Genomic DNA, 25,064 nt, shown 5'->3' with positions numbered 1-25,064 from the left:
TGGGTGAAACACACAAGACTGTTAGACTTGTGTGAGCCCATTCTTTTGAATCGCACAAGTCGGACATGCTATGTACTTGACTGTTACGTGGTTGCCATGATCTACACGTGCTCGTAACCTGTTAGTCTATATGTAAACATACGTGCATTACTTGAAATCAAAATCCTGACTTGTATGGTAACCATGTTAGGACATGGTTGACCCCTCTTAGCTCAAGTAACCTTTTCGGTATCTGCCGAGCAAACCAAGGTGAGTTCACACTCTTACCAAGGCATGGGATTCTCGGCGGGTAGGGAATGGGATTTGAAGGAATGGGATTGAACAATTACTTGTACTTACACTGTTACTAGACTATCTACCATCGTCCTCGGATGCGAAGGACCCATACGTAAAACCTACGTATACTTGTACTTATCACTGTCCTCAGGTTGCGAAGGACACTTACGTAAAACCTACGTAAACTAATACTCACTACTGCCTCGGGTTGTGAAGAGCACTTACGTAAAACCTACGTAAACCCCCGCGTACCACTGTCCTCGAGTAAAGAAGGACACTTACGTAAAACCTACGTAAACCTCATACGTACTACTATTCTTGGGTTAAGAAGAACACTTATGGTTGCCCTTAGTCTAGTACATATACACATGGGAAGCCCCCCCCACTAAATGAACATATAAATGACTTAGTTAATGACGCATGATGATGTAACGAACTTACTATTACGAACTTGCTTACTATGAACTCGCTCAACTAGTTGTTGACTCTCTGTTACATGCCTTGCAGGACAATATGTACTCATGGAGCTTGCACGGGAGGCGCGATCGTTGTGGGAACATGGACTGTTGAGTTCCATATTAACATTTACACTTTTTGAACTTACACTCATGTTTGGGTTTTCACAATTATGCTTCCGCTATACTTTAACTATGTTTGGTTTTGACCACCTTTTATATTGATGGGTTGAATTTTATTTAATACTTGCAATGTTCAATATGATTGGTGGCTTGATCCTGGTCATGTCACGCCCCCATGCGGTGATACTCCGCGTGTGGATTTTGGGGGTGTGACAACATAGTTCTTTACCTTTTCTGACAGGGAGTCGTAGACAACTACTGTCTTTTGTCTTATACGACAATGAGTATGGCCCGTAGGCATTACATCACCTATGGATGTTTAATATACGATCATCTTAATTGATGATTTAAACCCATGATTTATAGATCATTAAGTTAGGTTTAGGAATCTTTTGAAGAATCCTTATATAAGAATGACGTGTGTGATTTTTAACGAATCACGTCTGCCAGGAGTGTTAACATATTTTCGGATGTTAACAGGGATCCGAATCTTTTAAACAGGTCTTACCATCTTGGCAAAGTCTTATAAAGACATGCAAGCTAGGTTATACCTTTGAGATTCTTATTTAATATATGATAGGCAGATTATTTTAAAAGGAATGAATTTTGAATTATTTATTTCATATATAATGTATTTATGCATAAAATGGCAAAGATGAAAATTATAAACTTGACATTCCATTAGTTATTAAAAGGGTTACACATTGCCCTAAATGGGACTTTTAATAGACGAATTACCCACACAGAGGTTAAACTAGAATACAAGTCCATGCAAGGACAAATACTAGAATAGATGTCCACACAGGGACTAAAAAGACAAGTCCACGCAGGGACTAAATACACAGACAAATGTCCATGCAGGGACTTGATTGAAATAGGAGATACATTAATACATATATAGGGATTAATGATCCCTCTTCTTCTTCCCTTTCAATAAGCTTGCTAGGCCCTTGAGGAATCCACGGTTGTTCTTACGCTCTTCTTCAAAATCTTGTTCCACCCTGTTTAACCGGTGGAGGATTTCTTCCTGCTCCGGTGGGGAAAAACGTGGTGGCTGCGACTGCTATTGAATCGGAGGTCGAGCATGTATTTGATACCCATGAGCTGGGTATCCCATTCCCCAGGGAGTTCCATATGGTCCTTCAGGATGAAGGGCGTTGTAGTTTGCCGCTACCAGGTATGGGTCGGCTTCAATATAGTTGTAGTGAGTGTGAGCTGGTTGCTCAAATGAGTTATATGCCGTGGAACCGGCGTATGCAGGTATCGGGTTATCATAACCAAATGGTGCGGTGGTGGTGCAACTGGTGCAAAATTCACCTCTTGAATTGGGTTTGAGGGCCCACCCATTTGTGTGTCTTCCTGCAGTGGCGGGTAATGACTGTCACTGGAATGTCGAGGGGTGCTAAAGTGAAAATCCCCTCCTCGTGCGGATATCCGCGCGACTGTTCTCCTACGCCTTGGTGGTTCTGGAGGTGCTTGATGAACTGGTGGCGGTGGAGGCGGTGGCGTGACAGCCACGAAACGTGAATCCCCCGAGGGATCCTGCTGCTGCTGCTGGTGAGGCGATGAATGGTGAGAGGGCGTAAAATACCATTCATACTGGTTGAACCTTGCTTGGTAACTATCTGGACCATGATAGGGTGTTCCGTGGAAAGATGATCCCTCAGAGACTTCAATAGGGTGCGTGGGAGTTCCAGACGGTGGTTCAATAGGGTCGGTGTCCTCATCCATATCCATTGCATTGTCTTCTGAGAAATGGTCCTCCGGTCCCAATGGGTTAAAACCCACTGGTTCTTGAACGTAGTTTGCCGGGTTAAACCGGCCCTGAAAGACAGGAGTAGGATCGCCGAAGGAACGGTGCGAAACGGAACGCTAGAGAGGTATGTACGAAGGTTGTGGGTTATCGGGCTCGTTTTCCGAGTGCGGCCCGAAAGAGCGACGGTAAGAAGGTGTCGAACTGTGTGAGACAGACCGTCTAGCGGGCACAAAAAGGTTCCTCCTGTTTCCCTGAGGATCGGCACTCATTGTAGTGGAAGGAGTTCGCAGGTGAGAAGGCCCGGCCTCGTGATCGTTGGGAGCGCTTATTGGCCCCTTACCTCTTCCTCCTCTTCTGAATCCTGGTGGCATATTTCCTGATTAAATCAATTGAAATAAACAACAAACAATAAAGGACAAACTAATGCAACAATTTGGAATCGTCCTAAGTTCTTGTCTAGACTCGAGTATGTGCAATTGTGTCATTGAGATTAAACACACAAGGTTAGTGTTTAATTCACTCAACGTTGGCTCTGATACCAACCTGTCACACCCCGATATTTCCACGTTTCACCGGTGGGCCCGGTGGGGGATTATCGTGACATAGTTGGTAACATTACAGTCAAACAACACAATATTTAAATGCAAAGCGGAAGCAAAAGATAGATATATTTCAACCGAATATACTTGTAATATCAAGTATCGCAAATAGTTGAAAATAATCCACAGGTGAATCAAAAATAAATAGGAAACATTGTTCAACAGTTTTGACATCCAAGCTTGCGAGACTTATTGTGGACGCTAGGAGAAAGCCAGCCTAGTTCGCGTAGTACCTGCACTTAACCTTTTTGAGAAAATACGTCAGTTTACACTGGTAAATACATTCAATCGACTCATTTTGAAAAGTTTAATAAAATTGGTTTGAATGCACGAGGCACAAACTTTTTATAACTTGCGATAATTATTTGTATATAATCATGTAAAAGAATTACATGTTCCTTATGCGTTCAGTAGCCCGATCCGTAGACCGGGTTAAAGATCAATAGACGCACCACATTATTTATTTTTGGCACTGACGGGTGTACGCCTACACCCTGTGCTTAGGTCGTGGCCATTTCGTAAAATGATGCCAAGGATATCCGGGACATGGTCATTAACCCCCCAAAGGCTTTAAGCAAACAAAACATTTCAAAACGGAGCATATCAATGATTTAACCTCTAATCAATTAAAGATTCAATGTCCGACCAAGCGGTATTTTATATACCATACCCCAAGCCTGTATAGGGAAGATAAGTTAAAAGTATTTACATTTGCAAGTATCAATCACAAATAGCAAGTGCGTGTAGCTTTTACTGGGTCTCCTATTCTGGAACGAAGGTTTATAATAACCTATTAGAATCCTAACGGGTCTTTAATTAAGTCTAAACTTAGACCGGTTAGTTTTAAGGAAAGATACGGTTCAACTGCACGGTTAAACGAAGAACGGAATAGAATGTGATTTAGACCCGACAAGTTTGAAGACTTGATGATATGGGTAATCTAACCACATTCTGGATTTTGAGACAAAATGATAAGGTTTGACCCGTTTCGGCTAATTTATGTAAACTAGTTACATAAACCGAACCGAACGCGCAGGAAGCGTAACGGGTAACCATGAGAGTCGTTTACAGGTTTCCTAAGTTAATATGCCTTGAATAGGTTGTGATATCAGTAGGATACCTTCCGATATGCCCAAAACGAGTTAAATCTTAATTTAAGCCCCGAAGGGGTATTTTGGTCATTTAGAAGATTGTAAACGAGATTAATTTAAATTTTGAGACTCGGGCCTTAAATAATCAGAAAAATATCTTAATTTATCAGGTTATATCAGTTGGTGATAAGTCTTATATGACAAAATGGTTTTAAAAACCCATACTAGGTGTTTAATATGCGTAAAAAGCCATTTTAAGCGATTTCCGGGTCATACCGGAAATCTGAGTTTTCTGATCAGGTTATAAGGTTCGAAATAACACATTTATTATATAAAATCAGTAGCAATTGGATTGGTGTCAAAATACTATGTAGAACTCATTTTATAACCAAAAAGGGTATAATCGATATTTACCGAATCAACGCGATAACCTTGGGTTATGTGCAGTTTAAAAATAATTAAAAATCTTTATAAATCTTAAAATATTATGTTACATCAGTGTGTAAAAGGTTTGGTGTCGAAATTGGGTTTAGATAGGCTTTATGCTAAGTGCGCCATTTAATTAACAAAAAGTTTCTTAAATGCGCTATTTAGCATAACTCCTATTCTGGACCTCGAACTGATGTGCAAATTTAGGTACATGTTTATAAATCAGTAACAAAGATTATGGTCCTTTCACATATCCAAAATTCTCGTTTTATGGTCAAAAGGGTATATTGGTCAACATTAGGCATTTAACGGAACCGTGTAAATGAATCGAGCAATCAACGAACCAAACACAGAGGGTTATACCATCATGTAACTTGGTCCTAAGGAAGCTCTAAGGCATATATAAATCATACCATATTGGGCCAGAACTGAAGTCAAAGCAAAAGTCAAAGTTTTGCGACTTTCGGTTCCGAACCGGGTTATAACAGAAAATTGTCGGATCAACAAGCTTAAACCAGTTCTTATACTTATTGGCATGTTATATGAGTGATAAAATAGGTTACACGTCTTCTACATTACTAATTACATGTTAATTCGAAAATCATGCTTCTGTTAACTTTTTAATACCAACTTTGACCCGACCTTTGATCTGGTTAGAATGGGAATCAGAGGGTGCCCTTTTAAGGGTTTAAAGCCCACATGATTACCAACTTATAACCACCTTTGATTCGACTAAACACTGAACCATTAGTGATTAATTTCTAAGTCAAACGTTAATTACGACGGTTTGACTTCTAAGCTAAAAACTAAGTAAAACTCATCTAAGGATGGTCAAGGATACTTACCAAGGTCCAATGCACGACTAGAGATGCTTAGGGAATGGCCTTGAGCTCCAGAAATGATCAGAAGTTGAGTTGGGAGTGAATGATCAAAGTTGCAACAATGAGGCCTTTATATAGTGCCTTTGATTCATTATGATCATGACAAATCATGCTACAACTGATCATGGATCATCCACAAGTGTCCCTAGTGCCTAGGAACTGTTAGGGGTCGCCCATGAGAGTGAAAATATCTTTTTAAGTCGGTTAAAACGTTTTTGCAGGTTGCTGTCCGAGTTTCTGCATCTGGGCACACCTTACGGACCGTAAGGCAGGACCTTTACGGTCCGTAAGCCTTTACCAGAAGACACAAAAATTTAACCTTTCAAGCTTCGAACAGGCAACTTATATTACATGATTCTGAGCCAGGAATTGTCAGTATGAGGCCTTTAACCCATGCTTTATCAGTTGTGTCTACCCTATCATGTTGTATTATTGGTTTGAACTATATTGGAATTCATAAACGAAGGCTTTTCGTGCATTATTTCATAGGATCCCATTCTTAAAAATAGGAATCCATTATTGTTGGAAATCACCGGATTTAAAGGTATACTAGATGTTTATTATTCATATTAGGGTCTTGGGATTCATAATGAAGTCGTTCAGAGGTATAAATTAACATGTCGACATGTTTAAAAATCCTTCTATACATCTTTAACTAAATCGGGGTTTATAATGCTTTTTGTCTTACATGACACGTGTCGTTTATATATTGAACACAAATTTTCGAGGTGTTACATACGACGCCGTTCGCCGGCGCTGTTTTTCTTTGAATATCCGTACGGTGAGTAATAATTTGGGATCTGTATCGTTTCATGATCTTCATTGATATTATGATGTTTTGTTTTTCATGGATAGACATTGTTTCTATTTGTAATTAATTACCTTTGTTATTGATTGTGTGATGGAATTTGGTAGGTAGAGTCGTAACGTGTTGTGTTAATTGAATTTTGCGAATATGAAACCCTAGAATACTCGATTAGGTTTTAGTTTTTTGTGTGGTTTTTGATTGATCGGTGTGAATTGTTGAGATTTGGGGATTTTTTTAGTTTAGTTTTACTGTAGTTTGAGATTTGGGGATGTTTTGTGGGTGGTCGGCTGTTGGGAGAAATAGAGGGGGTAGAGAGACAGGTTGTTGATGGTGATGTTGGAGACCGTGGAGTGGTGATGGTGGGTCAGGTGATGGTGGAGATAGTGGGTGGTCGGCGGCAGGTGAGGGTGGGAGGCGGTGGTGGTCGGCGGCAGGTGAGGGTGGGAGGTTGTGGCGGCAGGTGATGGCAAGTGGTGGGTCTGCAACTTTTGAAGATGGTGGGGTATTTATTTTAAGTTAATTACATAAATTTCCCTAAAAAAACGAAATTAGAAAAATGCCCTCATGTGCCTTGCACATGATCAGTTTTAACAAAAAAAAAAATTAACTGGGTTTGCCCTAAAGGACATGCAGGATTTTGAAACATTAAGTACAAAACTCATCAATTTAAAGGTAAATGACAGCGCCTGAAATTTGGGACGAACATAAAGGACAAAACTTGTAATTTACTCTAATTCTTATGTCTAAAACTTGGGCTTGACTTGTCACTGTTTTTATAAATTTGTGACTTGAATCAATTTATATAAAACATATTATATTTTTTTAGTTTTTTTATATCATAAAAATATGCATAATTATATTTATCAATTATCATGTAATATTATATTACATTACATACAAATTTAGGTGTATGGAGTTTGCACTCCAACTTGTTTGTTACATGAGATCCAATTAGAGGTTTAGCTCGGCTTGATATTTTAGGGTGTTGATTTCAAGTAACTTACAAACAACTTAACATATCTGCATCTATAGAAAATCTGTACGAAATCAAGTCCTAATTCCTAAATCCTAAAAGTCCAAAAAAATTAGAGACTTTTGACAAACATTTCCCCTGGGGATATGTTTAACAACATAACAGCCCTAATCCACCATAATATGGTTGATGGCTGGAAAAGAAAATCTTGATTTATCAAACAAACATTCAGTTTATATGAAAATATTATTTGTTATAAATATCTTATTTTATATAGAGTAAATTACCTTTTGAGTTCATGTGTTTTAGTGGTTTTAACCATTTGAGTCCAAATTAAAAAAAGCTTAACGCTCTGAGTCCTTAACCACTCATTTTATAACGTCATGAGTCCTTGTGTTTTAGTTGTTTTAACCATTTGAGTCTAAAATCAAAGTACAAGTGTTAGAAAATTGGACTCAAAACGTTATAAAATGAGTAGTTAGGGACTCAAGGCATTAAAGTTTTTAATTTTGGATATAAGTGGTTAAAACCACAAATTTTGGATATATAAAAGAGGAAGTTCTTAGCTACAACTAGCTTTCACATCTTTTGTTTTTGTCACAAAGGTTCTATGTTATTGAATCTAACCACCATAGGTTTACTTTCTTTGGGTTTTGACTTTAGCCATCAAACTTTGGATGGTGGTCATAGTTAGTCCCTTTAGTTTTGGCTTTCTTTGTCTCTTATTTAAAGGGTACCTTCAAGATTTAAATTTATCATTTTTGCCCCCTTTCCATAAGATTTTCTAATATATGTTGGTATAAGTTCGAATTCATCTACGTATTACGTCACGGGAGTCACTTAAATTTAAGGTTTTTTTACGCTTTTTACATATTTTATCATTGTTTGCTCCTCAGTTTAGTTTATTATACAAACAACTGTACATGTTTATGTCCTAATTGTTATATTGTGTGTTTGTGTGCTTGTGTGTGGACATCGTTGATGTTGGTACTATACGTCATAATTGGCGCATTGTATGCCCTTCTTACATAATGTGTTTATATGTTTTTTGTGTTCGTGCTTACATAGTAACTTATTGGGTGTTTGTTTGTTTGACTTATTGGGTGCGCGTGTGTCATTTACCTATCTAGTGGTGTGTTGCAACCATAGACAATAGGAGTCATGGTTTTACCTTGAGATCGTGTCCAAGGACGAGGGGTGCAAGAAGGGATGATGGGTATAGTTTGCGAGTAGCCTCTTGGAATGTAGGAACTTTAAATAGTAAATTGTTAGAGGTGATAGATGCACTTAAAAGACGTAGGATACAGATAGCGTGCCGTCAGGAGACTAGGTGGAGGGGGCATAGAGGGGATGAGCGCAATGGGTATAAATTGTTGTATTCAGGAACTGATGGGGTCAAAAATGGAGTAGGATTTCTAGTGGATATAGAATTGCACAAGAATGTGATTGAGGTGATACGACACAATGATAGGATTATGGTGTTAAGGTTAGTACTAGGTGAAGAGCTAGTGGCAGTAGTTTGTGCTTACGCACCACAAGTAGGATTAGGGGATCAAGAGAAGAGAGAGTTTTGGGACTGTTTAGACGCTGTAGTGGGAGCCATACCTAGGGAGGAAAGGATTGTTATAGGGGGTGATTTTAATGGTCACATTGGTAAGGACAGTGATGGTTTCCCATCAGTACATGGGGGTTTTGGTTTTGGTGATAGGAATGAGCCTGGCAAGGATCTCCTAGAGTTTGCGGTGGCCCATGATTTAGGTATCTTGAACTCATTTTTTAGGAAGAGGGAATCACATTTAATCACTTTTAGTAGTGGGGGACATAACACGCAGGTCGATTATATCTTGATGAGGCGAGGTGACCGAAGATGGTGGATGGACTGCAAGGTTATACCAGGGGAGCAAGTAGTGGCTCAACATCGTTTACTGGTGGCAGATATAGTCCTAAAACATAAGCTTACAAACACAAAGATGTATATCCGACCTAGGATACGATGGGGGGATTTGAAGGGGGAAAAGATTACCGTGTTTAGAGATAAAGTCATATCCACGACATCAATGCGACTAGGAGGGGATACAAACCAGACTTGGGAGGGTATGGCGACTAACATTATACATGTAGCGAAGGAGATTCTAGGGGTCACATCAGGAAAGGTAGGTACACATAAGGAATCTTGGTGGTGGTGTGAGGATGTGCATACCAAAATAATGGATAAGCAAAAAATGTTTTAGGGACCTTTTGAGTTGCTCAAACGATGAGGATCGAGTGAGGTTGAGGGATAAATACAAAACGGCCAAGAGGGAGGCGAAGATGGCTGTAACGCAGGCAAAGAACACAACTTACAAAATGATGTATGAAAGCCTGGAAACAAAGGAGGGTGAACATCATATGTTCAAGATCGCTAAAGCTAGGGAGCGTAGGAGGCAGGATCTAGGGGTAGTGAAGTTTATAAAGGGAGATGATGGACGTGTTTTGGTAAATGAACTTGACATTAGGTTGAGATGGCAAAACTACTTCCATAATCTTTTCAACGGTAGGATAGACTACCAACAACAAAGTGAAAACCCTACTATCCAAAGGCGACAACGTCATAGCGGTTACGATCAGAGTATCACACATGGGGAAGTTAGAACAACACTTAGGAAGATGGGAAGGGCTAAGGCGATTGGTCTTGACAACATACCAATTGAGACGTGGTTGTGTTTGGGAGAGGAAGGAGTTCAATGGCTACAGTCCCTATTCAACCTTATTTTCAGTTTGGGAAAAATGCCAGATCAGTGGAGGCGTAGTGTTGTAGTGCCCTTATATAAGAATAAAGGCGACGCTCAATGCCGCGAGAACTACAGAGGGATTAAGCTGTTAAGTCATACTATGAAATTATGGGAGAGGATAATTGAGACTAGGATTAGAAGAGAAACGCAAGTGACGGTAAACCAATTTTGTTTTATGCCAGGGAGGTCAACTACAGAAGCGATACACATTCTAAGGAGATTGATAGAAAAGTATAGGGAGAAGAAACGAGATCTACATATGGTGTTCATTGACCTAGAAAAAGCATATGACAGTGTACCACGTGGACTGATTTGGGATAGTTTGGAGAGTAGAGGGTTACCTGGGAAATATATAGACATAATTAAGGATATGTATGATGGGACCGAAACTAGTGTTCGTGCACCAGTAGGGGATACTAGTTTTTTCCCAGTGGAGATAGGACTCCACCAAGGGTCGGCGTTGAGTCCGTTTCTCTTTGCAGTTGTGCTGGATGAGTTGTCAAAGTCGATACAGGAGCCGATACCATGGTGCATGCTTTTTGCAGATGATATTGTGTTAGTCGCGGAGACTAAACAGCGACTAAACGAGAGGTTAGAAGAGTGGCGAGTTGCTTTAGAAGGCAAAGGTTTAAGAATTAGTCGTTCAAAGACCGATTACCTTCACTGTGATTTTAGTGGAACAGTCGACCGCGAAGATACTCAAATCACCATTGATAGCCAAGCGGTGCCACAGGTTACCAAGTTTAAATATTTAGGATCGTTTGTACAAAAGGATGGGGAGATAGATAGTGACGTTTCCCATCGTATACAAGCTGGTTGGTGTAGGTGGAGAGCAGCCGCTGGGGTATTGTGTGACAGGAGGTTCCCAACTAAATTAAAGGGAAAATTTTATAAGGTTGCAGTTAGACCTGCTATGTTATATGGAACAGATTGTTGGGCTATCAAAAAGACGCAGACACGCAAGATGGAGGTGGCAGAAATGAGGATGTTACGGTGGATGTGTGGGCACACAAGGCTAGAGCGTATGAGAAATGAGGTTTTTAGGGAAAGACTAGGGGTGGCTAGTATATCGAGTAAGATTAAGGAGGGGAGATTGAGATGGTTTGGACATGTGAAGAGGAGGCCATTGACGGCAACGGTTAGAGTAGTAGACACCCTTTGTGTGGAGGGTAGGAGGAGTAGAAGAAGGCCCAAACTGACTTGGGAGGAGCGGATTAGACAAGATTTGCTAGAGTTGAACCTTTCTGAGGACATGGTCCAGGATAGGAGTTCGTGGAGACGTAGGATTAACGTTAAAGATTTTTAAGAGAGAGTAATGAGGTGTCTGAGATTTTTGGGTTAGGGGTTAATATTTTCTACTTTTCGGGTGGACCTTACATGTGTTTATCATCTTTTGTGTATGTGTGTGTGTATATATATATATATATATATATATATATATATATATATATATATTTCTTTAGGGGCTATAGTTGTGTCTATTCTACTATATTAGTCGGTTACCACTTACTCTGTGATTGGTGGATTTCTATTGCTATATCTGTAGTTTGCATTGTTTGCTTGATGTTTGGTTTCGAGCCGGAGGTCTTTTTGGAAGTAGCCTCTTTATCCATATGGATAGAGGTAAGGTTTGTCTACATCCCACTCTCCCCAGACCCCACCAATAGCTTTGCTATTTGCGGGACTTGCTGGGTACTGTTGTTGTTGTTGTTGTTACGCTTTTTCTCGGTTTTGGACCGGACGCTGCAACGCAGCGAGGTCAATTCTCATTTTTCGTAAAATCATAAACTCAGACAAAAAAACATTTGAACAATTTTAAGTAATTATTGTTATAAAAAATTATTCTTAATTATGGTTATCAAACCCTCTACCATCATTTTACGCCATGTCATATGTGCAGGGCGGACCCACTTTCTAACCACGGGGTGCAGGCCCCCTTTAACAATTTTTTTAGCATTATACGTACGTGAAAATCTCAAGTACACCCTATGAAATTTTGACACCGCCCCCATGAAATTGCTAATAGACAAATACTTGAAGAAAGTTGCAATTGATAAAAAGGAAAAAAAAAAGAAATGGTGTTCACCGGAGTTTCCGTGCAACATTTTTTTTGTTTTTGGAGAATATGAAGTTTTGATATTTTTTTAGATGAGATATGATAAATAGACCCAAAATAAGGATTAATATACCAAATTAGTCAACTTGGTTGTAACACCCGGCAGTGTATAAAAACAACCCGCGGCAAAAACGTCGAGGAGTCACGTTACAAAAATTCTTTCAAACACATGATATTCAAGGTTTTGTTTCATTGTATTAATAATTTACATTGTCTTGGAAAATATAAACAAAACATAATCAATTCTCTTTAAGTTTTAAAGTAAGCTACGACCCGAGACCAAATCCTACGTGTAGCAAGCTTTCATAATCGTCACACATTATCACCTGAAACATATGTGAAAAAGACGGTCAACAATGAATGCTGGTGAGTAACATAGGTTTTGTGAGTCAAATTCATGGCTTTGTATTAGTTGTGCAATACCTTGTCCGACTACGATAGTCGATGCGTGAAAAACCTTGTAACTAAACTTGTATAGAATGTGTTTGGCATTGCAATACGTTTAACCAACTATAAAAATTGGTATGAGTAAGAAAAACCTTGTAGCCATGAATCTCGACAAAAGTGTTTCTTTTGTAAAACAGTATAAGAAATCGTTTTAAAAGAAAACTTTGTATGGTTTATATACCTTTAATTGAAAACCATTCGTGACTTGTCTAAAACCATTTGTCCTTGTCTTGTATAAACCAATCGTCCTTGTTATGTATAAACCAATCGTCCTTATTTAGTATAAACCATTCGTCCGTGTTATGTATAAACCAATCGTCCTTGTTTTGTATAAAACAATCGTCCGTGTTTAAATTGTGTAAACAAGTGTGGTCATTTTGGTATTGTATAAAACAATCATCCGTGTTTTAATTGTGTAAACAAGTGTGGTCATTTTGGTGAATACATTCAAGCCTGTGTTGACTCGTCTCGACTAACAAACCACCAAAAGGTGTATTAAAATGTACAGTTTCTGTCGTTCCCCAACTTCCCCACAAACCCCGGGAAATTTGGTAACAGGATTGTTAGTCCTATGGTACCATAACATACTACTGGTCGGCTTGGCCAAAGTTAATGAACATATTCGTGTCATGGATAACAAGTTTCCCACATTATTGAAAACCTATTCTTATATATAAACCATATACTTTGTTTGAAAATCTTGGAAATAGTTTAGCACATATGAATCACCCCAAAACATTTAGAAAACGTAAAATAGGGGAGCTATGTACTCAGATGGATTGCGTAGATGTCTTGTGTAAGCAAAGTTCAAGTGTTTCCTAATGTATTGGATTGCTATACGTTAGTGTATATCGTGGCTTAAACGGAAGAATAGATAGAATGAGGTTTATTAACCAAACAAGTGAAGGATCTCGTGTAATATGGTTTGTTAAACCTTACATTCTGATTTGGACATATCTAAGAGTGTTTTGACTCGTTACGGTTTGTTAAAGTGGTTTACGCCACTTTAATGGGTCGTATGCGTAACTACGGGTTTGGATGGTCGATTAAGTCCTATGATGAGTCTGATATGTCAAAACATGTTTACTTATGTTGTATGATCAGTTTATAAGTAAAAAATAATGATCATCTATGTTTAAAACTACTTTTGTGCTAAAAGGGCATTTTTTACATTTTAAAAGTATATATAGTTGACTCGTCATTTGACTAACCAAACGACATGACTGTTTTGGTCAAAAATAACCTAAGCAATTTAGTGATCAAATTAGTTTTGTGAGGTAGTGTGCTAACTGTTTTGGTCAAAAATATGCTGAGTTAGTTGTTTGCAAAAACAGGTTTCAGGATATAGCTCAGGATACCAAGCTATATCAACAATCAAACAATGAGCAAAAATGTAAAGGTTGACACGAGATGTACGAGGAAAGCCCTTGATCAATCTAGATCGCCGGTATAAAACCTCGGGAGCTGACAATCGCAGCTGCCTTGTTCTTCTTATTACTTCAAAAGTCAGGACACAATGCAGGATAATGCCCAGATCGTTGCTAAGTGTTACAATGCTTGCTAGAAGTGTGTGAATTGCGAGAGAGAGTGTAAGTGTTCGAGAGCAGTGAATGTGATGTGTCCCACGAGATCTGGTTATCCACATATTTATAGTTACAAAGAATAAACTAATTTTCCTAAAATGGTGGGATGCCTTGGAATATTCCCTTGTTAACGTTGTGGACCAGGTATTGCGGCTTCAACGTTCTTCTTCTAACCATCCGGACCGAGTCTTCAGGGGAACGAGTCTTAGCGAACGTTGTGATCATGCACTCGAAACCTGCAAACAGTTCGTTAGTAAACATCAGGATACAACATCAGGATGTTACCAATATCTTGATCCAGCATCCTGATTGTGAACAGCTAATACGTAATCAAGATATAACCCAAGATATTATGCAGGATATGGGCTCGGAATTTCACCCATAACAATTGTCCCAAAAAATGTTACCGTTGAGGATCCTAAGTCCTAACGGTTACATTTTTTACGAATACTAAGGTAATTAAGAGATAGGACTTGATGTGACAACTTGTAACCGCCCAGGCTATAAACACTCATCACCCCCTATAACTTCTCATCTGATTTGCCATTTATCTTCATCAAGAAAACTTGAGGTAAAACATTTCTCTCCCTTCTCACTTCTTTTTCTTCATATTATTCCGGCGAAGATATGGCAAGACAGACAAGATCCAGCTCCGACGATCCTGCTCCCACCTTTTTTCCTCAGAATATCCTACAAGACCCTGAGAAGGAAATATGCTCATTCGACAGTGCTCACCTGTCAACCCTCAAAACCTCCGGTATCTTCCTGGAGGGGACGGTGTTCCGGCCATTCGATCGGGAGATCCGATCAGACATGGCGTCCAAGGAGTGGCTCTGTTTTAATGCTTTTCCGTTTACCTTGGGCCTCTGATTTCCTTTCCCCAATTTCATCACTGAGTTTTTCCATATTACAAAAATCAGTTTCAGTCAGACCATGCCAATACTTTGGCGAGTGTTGCTCGTTCTTGATCGAATCAAGAATGCCCACATTCCTGAGCTCTCCGTTCATGACCTTCCGTTAGCATACCGGCTTAGATGCCATGGGTCTTGCAGATTCTTGTTTTATTCTACCTCCAGTGACCCTCTGATACTCCAAGCCACCAGGAACGAGGAGGAATGGAAATCCAAATTCTTCTTTGTGAAAAGAAGTTCGATCCCTGGTGGAGCGGATTATCCGGTGAAGTGGTTGTGAAAGGGTAGGATTTAGGGTTTTAGGATGATCCTGTGTTATATCCTATCCTGTTTCTTGAACTGATCTTTCTTTTTGTTTTATGCAGCTGACTTCAGGAAACTAGCACCTCCTCTTACTGATTCTGAAAAAAGGATTCAAGCGATCAGACTTCTTCCCGAGATCGAAAGAAGCTTCATTCCATACCCAACATCTTCAAGCCAACATTCCAGTTCAAACATGTCTGGTAAGGATCCTGTACACATGTTGTTATTTGATGTTGTAATATAGCTGGATTTTTAAATTACTCCCTGTATCCAAATGGCAGCAAAGTTCCAATCCTCCTGGATCTTGAAGAACTTAACACCTATCCTACTCTTGTCCAGGTCAAAAAGGAGACTCCTGCCGCTACTGTGACAATCGGTGATTTACGGCTCCTAATTACATAATTAATAGGTGATTAACGCGATAATGAATAGTGTTTATGACGTAGATTAACTCATTTAGGCCTTGGAGTGCCCAGGAATGTTTATTCGGTTGTACAGTGCGCGTATGGTGATTTACGGAAAGATCCGGTGGATATTAAGTGACAACGAACTGATGCCGCACAAAATACTGACAATGCCGACAAGGATGGATTTTCTACGAATATTTTATATTTATGAACTTAATGTTGCGAATTTATTTCGCTTCCGTACATCGCGAAACGCAAACAACAACGAGAAACGCGACTGTGGGAAACGCACCGGTAACGAAACGGAAGCACCGGACTCGAATTTCATCTCGATATTAATATATTTCGGTATATTTAGCTTCGTTTGTAATTTTTATTTTCCGTAATTGAAAACGGATTGAAAAATAGATTAAAACAATCAATGACGCGTTTTACACGTTGTAACGCAACCGACAAAATACACGCCTTATAATGATATACGATACTATTTTACATATTCGGGATATAAAAATTTTATCCTACAAAGTTTCATGGGTATCGGGTGCATTAACCAGTTCGTCAAGAATTTCGGGCTCTTTAAACGCGAGCTTTGGGCTTGTGGGCCTAGGGCCCAAGCCCAAAGCCCATTAGCAGGTCTTATTTATAGAAGGAGCCTACTGTTGTTTTATTGAACAGACAAAACAAACACAAACCAAACACACACCTGAATCTCTCTCTCTCCCGTTCACTCCTGACCGGCCGGATTTCCGGCCATCGGCGACGGCGACGGCGCCGCCGTAAGCGGCGGCCGTTGAGTTTTCCGGCGGCCTTTTCTTCTCCGACGAGCACAGCAGCCCCCCCTTCCTTGTTCCTTCTCGACTGACGGAACAGACCACCACCACCACCATGAACCGGTGGTGGTGCGGCGGCGCTACAGAAAGAGACCGAGAGAGAAAGAGACCGAGAGAGAGAGAGAGAGAGAGACCCGGCGGTCAGAGGTTCGGACCGCCAGTCGGGTCGTTTATCCGGTGGTCAAACGGCGGCGGGTTAGGCGGCGATGGAAACAGGCGGCGGAGGTCGAAGACTCAGGCCAGAAATCGGTGTCTTGGACCGGTGGTATGCGTCATGGACCGGCGGTCCTTGTTCTTATCGGACGGATACCTCCATTTATCCGGTGGTCCATGTCTTTATCCGACGAAATCCACTGGTAAGACCTCGTTCCTTTCATGTTTTGTTTCTGAAAGTCTAAGTAAAGATATTACTGAACATGATTGTCTGTTTGGTTTTCGGGATCGACTCGGTTCCGGTTTGGGTCTCGGCCCGTCTGAGCTCGAGAACTTGGTTCAGTATTGGGTTGGTCAAGGAAGGTCAACAAGTCAACTGGTCAGCGGGTTCGGTTTCGGGTCAGGCGGTTCGGGTCAACACGGGTCTTGGTTCAGTTCGGGTGGCTCGGTTTTTACGGCGCGGTCGGTTCAGGTCAACTCAGCTGGTCAAACTGTGGGTCAACTTGGTCAACTCAACGAGTTGACTCGGTCAACTCAGCATGTCGACTTAGTTTGGTTCAAGCTTTGGTTCGGGTCTCGCGATTTCGGTCAGACGGTTCGGTTCGGTTGGCTCGGTTAAACCGAGTCGACTCAACGGGTCAACTCAGTCCACGTTTAGACGACTCGACGAGAGTTTTTGGTAATAGTTAAAATTGTGATTTCATTAAGTTATAATTTTAATCTAACGTGACTAATGAGCTCGAACCGGTCAATTATAGTTATGTTTGATATATTTGACAAAATTTCATGTATATTGATGAATCTTGATTAAATTTTTGAAATATAACGAAACTTTAGTTGTCGGGGCAGTCAAAAACAGAGGAAACTCTACCCGTTTTTCAAGAAAATCCGTAAAACTAACGTGTTTTTATTTTAAGACGAAAGCTTTCAAACTCAAACGGTATTTTAGAAAGACAAATACAAGTATGTAATTACTTTCGACGACATTTCACAATTTACGAAAACGACGATTCGGAAAGTATTTACGACGATAAATATCGTTATTATATTTATTCTAAACCTCGAAATTTCGACAACTATTTTATAAAAATAAATGTAGATTTTATATTTACTTCAAACTTTAAATAACTCGGATTTCCGATATAAAAGTAAATATAGTTATATATTTCGAATTTCAAACAACACGATTTCGTTTTACAAAATAAATATAGTTTATATTTATTTTCGAATAACACGACTTCTTTTATAAAAATAAATATAGTTTATATATTTATTTCGAAGATCAAACGACACGATGCTGTTGTTAATAAAATAAATATATTTTATATATTCGAAATATTAAACGACACGAATTCGTTTTATGAAAATAAATATGGTTTAAATATTTATTTCCAATATCGTACAAAACGAATCCTTTTATAAATAAATATAACTATATATTTATTTCCGACACAAACAAGTCAAATTCTTTTATAAAATAAATATAGTCATATTTATTTTCAAACACGACAACTCGACGATTCTTTTATAAAATAAATATAACTTTTCATATTTATTTTATACGCCTAAACGGCATATACGAATATTTTGGCAAAGATCATACGAAACGCGATATATAATACGAGTTTATTATATATTATTTTCGTATAAATATTATTTTATACACGTACGACTTCTCGGGACAACAAGTGGTCTTAACGATATATTTATATATTTTGAAATAAATATTTATTATTTTTAAATATCTCGAGGATCAAGTCTTTCCAAGACTTATTAGTTTTTATCGACAATAAACGATACTTATCAAATATGACTTAATCATTTCCGATAAGTTAACTACTTACCGTTAAATCGTTCGGTTAACGTTTCGGTAGAGCTCGGTGACACGTAGACTAGTTACCCCTTTTATTTAGAAACTTATTTAGATATTCCATGTTAGGAATATTGTAGAATACACGTTAGCAAGTCAAGTCTTGGAAACAACATCACGAAGTCGTAATTAGCTAGCTTCGCACAGGAATATTCAGGTGAGTTCATAACCCCCACTTTTTACTGTTTTACATTTTTGTAAATGTTTTCGGGGTGGAAAGACATGCACGATTTTCAGAAACATACAAAGTTTTCGATAAACAAAGACTGCATATTTTAAGACAAAGCACGTTTTGCAAGAACATACAAAGTTTTGAACAAACGCAACACTCGTATTGCTAAATTATATTACGAATGGATTTCGAGGAACTCAAATGATTTACGAAGGGTTTATACTAAACACACCGGTTTTTACAAAACAAATACGTATTATCAAAATGTGAACGATTTTCATAACTAGGAGGTTCAGCCTTAGAGGCTGGGAAGGTTCAGCCATAGAGGCTGGGGAGGTTCAGCCTTAGAGGCTGAGGTAAAATACATGTTACAATTATTTCAGACATTTTATACATGGTATGGTTAGCGTAGGGAGGGTTTTTACTACTTAGATCATGTGAGTGGGTAGGTGGAACTTAAGGCCATTAATCCTCGTTGTAGGACCGAGGGACATTAGTGATAGATCTATTTGGGTGTAGCAAGCCCCACTCCTGAGTCCGCCGAGTGGACCATGTGGTGACTAAGTGCCCGACGCACAAATCTGCTAGGTTTGAGTCTTCCTGCATCACTTCACACATGTCAATGGCTTTGCAAACCATTGGTGATCTCTTTTTCCTTATTACTACATACCAGAGATTTTCATACTTACAGACATATTCTATTAGAAAGTTTTACATACATACTTTCGGAAATACTGGATTTATACAAATTAAATACCATGTTTTATACAAAATCAAAGCATAGGATTTATGCGGGCATGGAGTCAAAGTCAGGGTGGGCATTGACGGTTATACATACTTTACAAATACAAGTCTACAAATACATGGTTTTACGAACATAATGCGTTGCAAATACAAAGTTTTCATATAACTCGACAAGAAATTTTTTTTTAAAATTCGTTTTCTCAATATTATTTCACAAACCGGTTATTTAAAAGATTTATTTCAAATCTTTTACAGTTCAAAAGATTTATTTCAAATCTTTTACAAACAAACTATGAACTCGCTCAACTTTATGTTGACTTTTTCGCATGTTTCTTTCTCAGGTTACTTCCTCAAAATTATGGAACGGTTGGAATAGGAGAACCATGTGGAGTCGAGTACTTAGTGGGCGTTCGTTTTCTAGAAGTCTTTGCTATTTTTGCTTCCGCTGTGCAATGAAGATACCAGTCCAGTCACGCCAATGCTCTGATATTTCGGGGTGTGACAGATTGGTATCAGAGCTATAGGTTACAACGAATTAGGTTTCTGTAGGAATACCTAGGCTCTAACCTCAATTTTCTCTGGGACTTAGACTATTAAAACTTGAATACATACAGAATGCATAGTACTCGAATATGGTCTCCAACCGTTGCCGAAAAACAAACAGTCAAAAATTTTGTTTTCAAACATACGCTATTGTGGTGTTTTCCACATGGTACACAAAAACAATTACATTTAGTACACAACACTCTGAGAGTCTAGGAAACATGCATTTAAGACCTTCGGAAACTTATGTTGAAGTTCATTTAAGGTCATCACGTAGGAACCGCGAATAGTAACTCGGGCACACACTATTGCCCATATTGTCTATGATATTTTAACTTCCCGAGCAGACAGCCTACGCATAACGAAACGCTAGTGCACGGGTATACGTGAAACTTAAGCTATATGTCAACGGAGGTGGAAGTACGACACATACGACTATCGAGGCGAGGCCTTTGAAAAGACACGATGGCGCAATTCAATGACGACGCTAGATTCCAGTCAGCAGGAGAACTATCGATCCGGAAGCGGCGGCTTGGCACGCGGTCCTGCAAATGACACGAAACACGCCAAGGAGAAGACGTATGTCTCCGTGTGACACCTGTGTCACCGCGACCATCAAACAAATACCAAGCCGATGAAATATTGTATTTCATACTTGGGATCTTGTATAAATATGTGTATGTTTTGCACATATCAATTATTGTTCAATTTCAAACTCTACATTGCTTTCTAGAGCATTATACGCAAACTGGTGCGTAAACGTACTCAGTTTAATGCGACAAATACTCCGGAACATCAACATATACTCAACATACCTTAAATAACCTTTACATAACTTAGAAATAAGTTTTGAAGGCTTTGGTATGGCAAAAACAAGTTAATTCGCTTACAGGGACTAAACTTGACAAACTGCGAAAGTATGCCAATTTGAACTGTAACGAACATTCCGAAACATGTCCATAAGTTAAACATACCATAAATATCCTTTACATAGCTTAGAAATAGGCTTTGAGGTGTTTGGTATGCTAAAACAAACTTTTGGATCATTCAGGGACTAAAAGTGTCAAAAAGTGCACAAGTTTGCACTTTCGCGCATAACTTACGTTCTGAATACATCCGGACATCCAAAAATTTATGTAAGCATCCTTATATTATGCCTTAGTGTTTGGCATAAGAAAAATCCATTCGTCGCGTCATTTGGATCGTTTTTCGCGCCTATGCGCATTCCGTCGTAATTAAGCGAACATCGCGATCGTACGGTCAAACGAACCAACATCCGGAACATTTTTGAGCATGTTTCATGTCCACAATGTTTAGGCATCATTTTAGGGCCTTAAAGTTGGCTTTACGGGCCTTAGAAGTGTCGGAAATGGCTTAAACACGCAACAGGGACCAAAACTGTCATTTTTCAAAGTATATGCAGATCAGACGGGCTCAGGCGGCCCGCCTGAGTTTTTGCATATCCTGACGTGGGCCGCGTGGGACTATCAGACAGATTCAATGTATGCATTTAATGCAGTTGGCCTTTCGTTCGATCAAGGGGCGATGCCCTTTCACCCAATCAAGAGCCAAGGGGCATTTTCTGACTTACCACAACATTTCGACAAGTGTACGCACGAGATCGCGACACGATATTCGATAAACGATCCTAACGGTTCCACTTTTCCTATAAATACCCCCCCTTTGTTCCAAAAACCCACACAATCTGATCTTAAGGCTCTAAGTTGGAACCATTGTTTCATACCTGAGCTATTTGATCTAGATTAGCACTCGGGGACCCTCCGTAAGTCTTCTTTCGCTCTTTTATTCGCTTTTCGAGTCCGAAAGTCAACGTTTTGTTGACTTTCTGCATTGACCAGCTTATGGTCGATGCGAAGTTCATGGAACTTCATAACGTGAGCGTGATCACGATGGTTATAGTCTGTAGTGACTATACCTACTGATCACCACGTTATCTAGGCTCAGTGACGAGTCGTAGTTTCGGCCAAAATGTGCATTCTTGCATATTTTGTAACCAAACTACTCGTGGGCATCAAAGCCGTTTGTTTTGATGTCAAACATGTTTTCAAACTTAGTTAAGCATGTTCTAACATGCTTAGCTCGTCACTTTTAGTTTAGTGCTTATATAGGGTCGTAAGGTAAGCGATCTAAACCATCGCTTATACTTTCGAACCCGACTCATTTGGTCGATCATTAGGATCCGACCAAACACTTTAGGTGGCCATAGTTGTAACCTTCCGGGGTTATACCTAGTGGTCACGATGTTAGGCGTTCCAGACGCGTTCTACGCGAACGACGCGTAAGGTAGCATAAGCTACCTAAACGGGTCGTGATGGACCGTAAGCACTTAGGTTAAGTTTCATTTTAGTATGTAGGCTTTGTTAAACCATATTACACGAGTCTCCATACTCGTTTGGTTTACGAACCCGCGTACTATCCGATCCTTCCGATTTGGTCCGGTATATTAACATAGCTACCTATTAGGTGCCGTTTGATGTCCCGTGATCTTTAGCATTATCTGGTTATTATACAAGAACTCCAAAGCAATCTCAGGTGAGTACATTGAACCCCTCTTTTACTATTTTCCAAACTGTTTTGGGGTGAAACACATGTGCCTACTTGCTACTTTCATGCTTTCCGGTTTTCGCATCATATACTGCTATGTTCGATAGTACATATATAGTACATGATTTCATTGTGTTTATGCTATGTATGCCCATTGTGTGCGTACTTAGTACATTGCTTTACATCACATTTCATGCTACGTACGCCCATTGTGTGCATACGTAGTACATTGTTTCACATTGCATATCTGTTGCATATGCTCATCCAGCATATGAACACATTATTCTACATTTTGAACCATTGTACTCTACAATACATTTCATGCTACGTACGCCCATTGTGTGCATACGTAGTACATTGTTTCACATTGCATTTCTGTTGCATATGCTCATCCAGCATATGAACACATTACACTACATTTTGAACCGTTGTAACCATTTGACTATGTGAACCGTCTTACCCCTTTGATTTCATGAACCGTCTGTAACCATTGAACCGTGTAAACCAGTTGTATCCGTTGACATGGATTACATTTGGCAATAGACATTTGACTATACATGAACATTTCTACCGTTGTTAAACATTTCATCTTGATGGTTTTGTTTGAGTAAGTGATTTAAGTAACGAGGCATGTGTAATATGATACAAGCATGGTGGATACGCCGCTGGTACTTCCTATATATAAGTGTTTGTATGGTATTACATATCGTAGCGTTATTTGAATCATTTCAATTTGAGACATATGACATTTTATACAAATAACACACTTTTCACGAGACATTGTTTTACAAACGACTTATCTTATACAAACTCATTTTACATGGTTATCCGTTTAACCATACAGTGTTCTCTTATTTATACATATCATTTGATCTTACCGTTTTTCAAATCATTTACAAGACAAAGCAAATTACAAGGTTCATGACTAAACATTTTCTCAAACATAAGTCATGAATTCCGTTTTCACAAAACCAATGTATCTCACAGGCATTTTTATGCTGACGTACCTATTTACACATGTGTTTTCAGGAGATGATGCATAGGACTTATCAAGACATACTTAGGCGGACCTGTGCCTTAGTGACTTAAAACGAGACAAGAACTAGTTAATTTATGTTATGTACACTTTAATTCTTGTTTAGACAATGTAAACTTTCATGTTTGATTTATAAAACGAAACTTCATTTGCCATGGATTTGAAACAACTGATTCTGTTACAACACTCCCCGACGTTTCCGCCACGTTTTGTATGTTCTACGTGGTCGGGGTGTGACAGAAAAGATGGTATCAGAGCCAATGGTTATAGGGAATTAGGTTATTAGTAATACTTTGACCTAGTCTATAACCTTCCTAGGACCCTAACGCGAGTTCACTTGTGTTTAGTCATAAAACAATACCGTTACCTATCCTTAGGCGACGACCACAACAAGAACATAAATTTCAAAACCGCCTTGAAAACTATCATCTGTTCTAGGATGATTGATTACTAGGTTTTGAACCCTCTATTGTAAGGTTTTGAACCCTTTGTTATAAGGTTTTGAACCCCTTTGAATTTTCAAAACTCTCGTCAAAGTTTTGGGTCCTAAATAGTGTGAACACGTGCGAACTGGAAGAGTGAATGCCTGTACCCTGGGTTTTCTGGCTAAGGTTAGAGTGATCGTACAAATCCACATAATCGGACCAGTCACTCTTACCTGGGAACTCTTGGGGTGAGTGTCCACTTATAGGTGAGCATGTCTTCGCGATACACTATGAGGATCTATTTGCTTTGATTCAGCCTTGGTGTTGTTTGTTTGCTTCATGATTCAAACAAATGACCATCAACCGTGATTATGGTCGGTGATTGTAACATCCTATTCTTACCCAATACCATTTTATTTGTTTCCTTTCATGTTTTCCTCTTTTAGAATGCCTCCTCGACGCGAACACCAGATAGCAACTGCCGAGCTGGCAGAAATCATTGCGCAGCAGATGGCTGCTCAATTCCCAAACCTCTTTGCTCAATGGAACCAAGCCAACAACAACAATGGTACATGCAATTTCAAGAACTTTAACTCGGCTAAACCACTCAAGTTTAGTGGTTCTGAGGGAGCAACTGGGCTTCTTCAATGGTTCGAGAGCATCGAGAATACCTTTCGCCACGTGCAGTGTCCGGAAAATCGCAAGGTCGAGTTTTCTTCGAGTGTGTTTCAGAAGAGGGCTCTTACATGGTGGAACGGGGTAATGAGAGACCGTGGTGCAGATGTTGCTCTAGCACA

General features: G+C 39.3%; 1 protein-coding gene across 1 annotated transcript; it reads left to right on the top strand.

Annotated features, from left to right (window-relative positions):
- The first annotated feature begins 2,609 nt into the window (after positions 1–2,609).
- LOC110869960 lies at positions 2,610–16,065 on the top strand. Its single transcript, XM_022119160.1, has 7 exons — positions 2,610–2,795; positions 6,673–6,865; positions 8,775–9,363; positions 9,623–11,263; positions 11,709–11,785; positions 15,585–15,722; positions 15,983–16,065. Exons 1-7 carry the CDS (start codon positions 2,610–2,612, stop codon positions 16,063–16,065), a joined length of 2,907 nt encoding a protein of 968 aa, XP_021974852.1.
- Positions 16,066–25,064: the final 8,999 nt, after the last annotated feature.

This window comes from Helianthus annuus, chromosome 8 (assembly GCF_002127325.2).
Source record: "Helianthus annuus cultivar XRQ/B chromosome 8, HanXRQr2.0-SUNRISE, whole genome shotgun sequence".
Lineage (NCBI taxonomy): Eukaryota > Viridiplantae > Streptophyta > Magnoliopsida > Asterales > Asteraceae > Helianthus > Helianthus annuus.
This window is presented reverse-complemented; position numbering and strand designations above follow the sequence as displayed.

Coding starts and splice junctions, on each gene's coding strand:
- LOC110869960 (XM_022119160.1), top strand. CDS start 2,610: ATGGTCCTCCGGTCCCAATGGGTTAAAACCCACTGGTTCTTGAACGTA. Junction 2,796..6,672: donor TGCGGCCCGAAAGAGCGACG/GTAAGAAGGTGT, acceptor GTTTTACTGTAG/TTTGAGATTTGGGGATGTTT. Junction 11,264..11,708: donor AAGGAGGGGAGATTGAGATG/GTTTGGACATGT, acceptor CTATATCTGTAG/TTTGCATTGTTTGCTTGATG.